Below are 4,166 nucleotides of genomic sequence, written 5' to 3'. Positions count from 1 at the left end.
TAATATTATTTTAATATGTAATTACTAACTGTTTTCCCAAACTTCACAATAAGAATTCATAAATAATTATCATTTAACATCTAAACATATATTTTATTTTAAAATATAATGAAATTACTACCCTAATAATTATACAGAAACTTCCAAATATGTCCTAAATTTACATAAGAGAGATTGCTATGGGAAAACTGATGTCTCGTATCCGATAGGTTAATTTCTTTTTAGTAGTGTATTTAGGTAGTTATAATTATTCTTGAAAAATCAGATACATGTTCAAAGTATACCATTAGATATTAATTTTATAGATAGTTTTTTATTCCCATGCATAATGGAAATGAATAACGAACTTCTCACTTATATTGCTATAAATAAAAAGATTCTTATCTGGTTTTATTAATGCAATATTTCATCTTTATCTTTCCTATATTGGATAATAAAAAAAAAATTAAAAAAATATGATCAACTGAATTTTCTATCTCAAATGATATTTTAGTTCGGAATGTTTTTTTTTTTGCTAGGTGTAGCAACATTTTTATTAATTCAAATATGTATTTAAACTTAATAAATTAGTGTATTTATACTTATATAATTCCTATTTTATTTGAAAACATATTATAAATTAAATGGTTTATACTTTTTGAACACTAAATTTTGTAAAATAGTCTAAATAGACTTCTAAACTAGATTTTGATCAAAGTTAAATAAACCCCTAAATTCGATTTTGATCGAAGTTTTTTGGACTAAAATCACAAATAATTCACCAAATTAACAACTCAGAAAAAAAAAACACAATCATTATGCCATATTCAATTTTTTTATTTATCAAAATCAGGTTTAATGGTCTATTTGATTCATTTTTACAAAATACAATATCTAAAAAGTAATTTATTAAAACACAAAGTCCAAACAGATAATAAGACAAAATTCAAGACTACAAAAAGTATAATCCCTAAATTAAGTCAATATTGTGATCAATAATATGCAACACTATCTCTACATCCATTTGTGAAGTAGATTTTACATAAAAAGTTTACATAAATATGGCATTCAGCTTTCGACTTTTTATTGGTTTTTTAATTTACTAGTTGATTTTTTATAGGGTTTTCTTTCTCATAAATTTGTAAAAAAAAATATAATTATGCCATATATATAATAATAGTTATATTTTCTTTAATTTTGAGGATGATTTTTTTTCTATTTCTTTACTTTTTTTCCCTTCATTTTTCATGCTTTTTTTTCCTTTCATTTTTCCCTTTCCTTACTACAATTGTCATTTCTTTCGTCAATTTTTTTTATTTATTTCCTTCTTTTTTTCATTTTTTTCATGCCCTTTTTTGGGATTATACTTTTTCTTGTAATGTATTAAAATATTAAATAACTCTCATTAAAAAATAATCTAAAATATTCATTCATTGAAGAGAAAAGCATAATTAAACTAAACTACAATAACTACTTTTTAGTCCTATAATTGTTCTCTTTGACCGTTTACGCAGAAACAAGAAGAACCAGTAGAACATTGTACATTTGGAAGTGACTTCATGAGTGAAAGAAAATGAGAATCATACAAGGAAACTTCCAGTATCATTGAAGTGAATGCATCAGTACTAGTTGAAAAATTCCTCTCACGCATTATTCCAATAAGCTCCATTGCCTTCTCAGTATCATGTTCACGAATAAAACTCTGAACTAAAATGTTGAATGAAATGGCATCAGCAAAGCAACCCTTCTCTTCTATTTTCATGAACACTTCATTAGCCTCTAATAACAATCCTTTCTTACAGAGTCCATCTAATATTGTGTTATATATAAATAACAACATCAGGATAACCAACCCCTTCTATGAGATTTCATCGAACTTTTCCATGGCTTTCTCTACTCTACCAACTTAACACATCCCATGAATCATTATGCTCCAGAGCTGGATACAAGTTTCAAATTTAGTAATTTGGAGAGACCGAAACAAGTCGTCTACCTCGTTTATCAGTTCACTCTTTGTCAAACGGCCTATTCTACTATCATTTGCAAAAGACTACTAATTGATGCTTATTTAGAAAAAAATACAACAATTATTCAAAAGGTTTAGTAGAGCCTTATTAAAACATGAATCATGAGACTATTTGTTTAAATCAAAATATAATATCTTTTATGCAATTTAAAATAGAAAATAGCAAAGTCACACAGAAATGTAAATAAACATAATAAAACTCATTAAAATGTCTATTGGAGTTTCTAAATCATTTTTCGTTCATTGCACATCACGCCATACACACTTTGAATATGGAACTCCCCAGATCACCATGCGTGCCAAGCAGAAAACCTATCGTCTACCTGAAAGGAGAAAAGTAAGGGGGGGGGGGGGGGTGAGCTAAAAGTCTAGTAAGGAAGTGCAAACAAGAATGATAATCATTTTAAGGTTGGCTAAAATTCTTCCTCAAAATCAAGGAGCCTTTATCAAGAATAGACAGCTAGCCCATAATATATTAATTCTTTAAGACTTACTGCATGGCTATACTAGGAAGAATATTACTCCTAGGTGTTTGATTAAAATTGATCTGAGTAAGGCTTATGATTCAATAGATTGGGTTTTTTTGGAGGATATTATGGCTACTTTCTGTTTTCCTAGTAAGTTTATTAAGTGGATTATGATATGCTTGACTGATACTTCTTATTCTCTAATGATGAAAGGGAGGTTACAAGGTAGCTTTGCAGGGAGGAAAGGCTTAAGGCAAGGAGATCCTATTTCTCCTTTGCTCTTTGTGTTGGTTATGGAATATCTCACTAGGCTTCTTAACCAAGTTGCTCAACATAGAGAGTTTCATTTTCACCCTTTGTGTAAGAATTTGCATCTTGTTAATCTCTGTTTTGCAGATGATCTGATTTTATTCTGTAAGGGGAACTTTAGATCACTTAATCTTTTAATGGATGGTTTTTTGAGATTTAGTCAGAGTTCAGGGATGTCTGCTAACCTGAACAAATCTCACATTTACTTTGGGGGTGTGGCGGCTGATGTTAAGAATAACATTCTGAGTTCTATTTTGATAGAAGAAGGCCATTTTCCCTTGAAGTATCTGGGAGTTTCGCTGAAACCCACAAGATGGCAAGTTGCTGATTGTAGTGAGATTATCAAGAAGCTGTAAGCTAGATTCCATGTTTGGGCGAGTAGACACTTATCTTTTGCAGGGAGAACTCAGCTGATTTTCTCGGTTTTACTGGGTATTCGTAACTATTGGATGCAAATTTTTATGCTTCCAATTAGTGTCATTCAAGAAATTGATAGGATTTGTCGTAATTTTTTATGGGGTGCCAATGGCCATCGCAGTAAGTTCCATTGCTCCTCATGGTCACAAGTTCGTCTCCCTAAATCATTAGGTGGTATGGGTTTTAAAGAGGGCTCAAATTGGAACAAAGTTTTACTGGCCAAGTTCATCTGGGCTGTGTCTACTAAGCAGGATGTATTATGGGTGAAGTGGATTGATGCACTTTATCTTAGAGGTCAATCCTTTTGGTCTTATCATCTGAAACCTGATGTCAGCTGGTACTGGCGCAAACTTTGCTATTTGAGAGAGGAATTTTCTGAAGCTAATTTAGTGAACTCGGTTGTGCATGGTAAGTTGAGTTTGAAGACTCTTTATCTTAACTAGCTTCAAAGAGTTCCGGTGGCTTTTGCTAAGGCAGTGTGGAGTAGACTTACAGTTCCGAAGCATCGTTTCATTCTTTGGCAGTCGATTCTTGGTCATTTACTGACTAGAGATAATCTGATCAAGTGCCAGATTTCAGTAAATTCTTGCCTTTGTCCGGTTTGTGAGAGAGCTGAGGAAACTCATCAGCATTTGTTTTTTGATTGTAGCTTTTCTCATCAGGTTTGGGAGTTGACTAAAAGTTGGTTAGGCTCTGCAATTTGGCCCAAGAAATTTGTTCAATGGAAGATGTGGTTAGAAGGGAAGCCCAAAAATATTGAGCATCGCATTGCTGTTGCTTCCTTGGCAGCTGCGGTCTATGGAATCTGGTGTAATAGAAATACTTGCTATTTTTCTCATTGTTCCAGCACTCCTCTTCGTTTAGTTTATATGAATAGATTGAGTTTGAAAGCTAGGTTTTTTGGCTGTTTGAGTCAAAAGTGTTTGGATAAGAATATAGCTATTGCTGAGTTGGTTAGGAGTTTATGA

The 4,166-nt window shown here is 31.6% G+C and overlaps 1 protein-coding gene across 1 annotated transcript; it reads left to right on the top strand.

The window, feature by feature from the left end:
• Positions 1-2,600: 2,600 nt before the first annotated feature.
• LOC133815248 (uncharacterized) lies at positions 2,601-4,166 on the top strand. Its single transcript, XM_062248104.1, has 3 exons — positions 2,601-3,133; positions 3,257-3,596; positions 3,642-4,166. Exons 1-3 carry the CDS (start codon positions 2,601-2,603, stop codon positions 4,164-4,166), a joined length of 1,398 nt encoding a protein of 465 aa, XP_062104088.1.

This window comes from Humulus lupulus, chromosome 2 (genome assembly GCF_963169125.1).
Source record: "Humulus lupulus chromosome 2, drHumLupu1.1, whole genome shotgun sequence".
In the NCBI taxonomy this organism is placed as follows: domain Eukaryota; kingdom Viridiplantae; phylum Streptophyta; class Magnoliopsida; order Rosales; family Cannabaceae; genus Humulus; species Humulus lupulus.
This window is presented reverse-complemented; position numbering and strand designations above follow the sequence as displayed.

What these genes read in the sequence shown, in the direction of transcription:
- LOC133815248 (XM_062248104.1), top strand. Translation starts at nt 2,601, where the DNA reads ATGGCTACTTTCTGTTTTCCTAGTAAGTTTATTAAGTGGATTATGATA. An exon ending in AGTGAGATTATCAAGAAGCT is followed by an intron (nt 3,134 to 3,256) that starts GTAAGCTAGATT and finishes GCTTCCAATTAG; the next exon opens with TGTCATTCAAGAAATTGATA. An exon ending in AAGCTAATTTAGTGAACTCG is followed by an intron (nt 3,597 to 3,641) that starts GTTGTGCATGGT and finishes TATCTTAACTAG; the next exon opens with CTTCAAAGAGTTCCGGTGGC.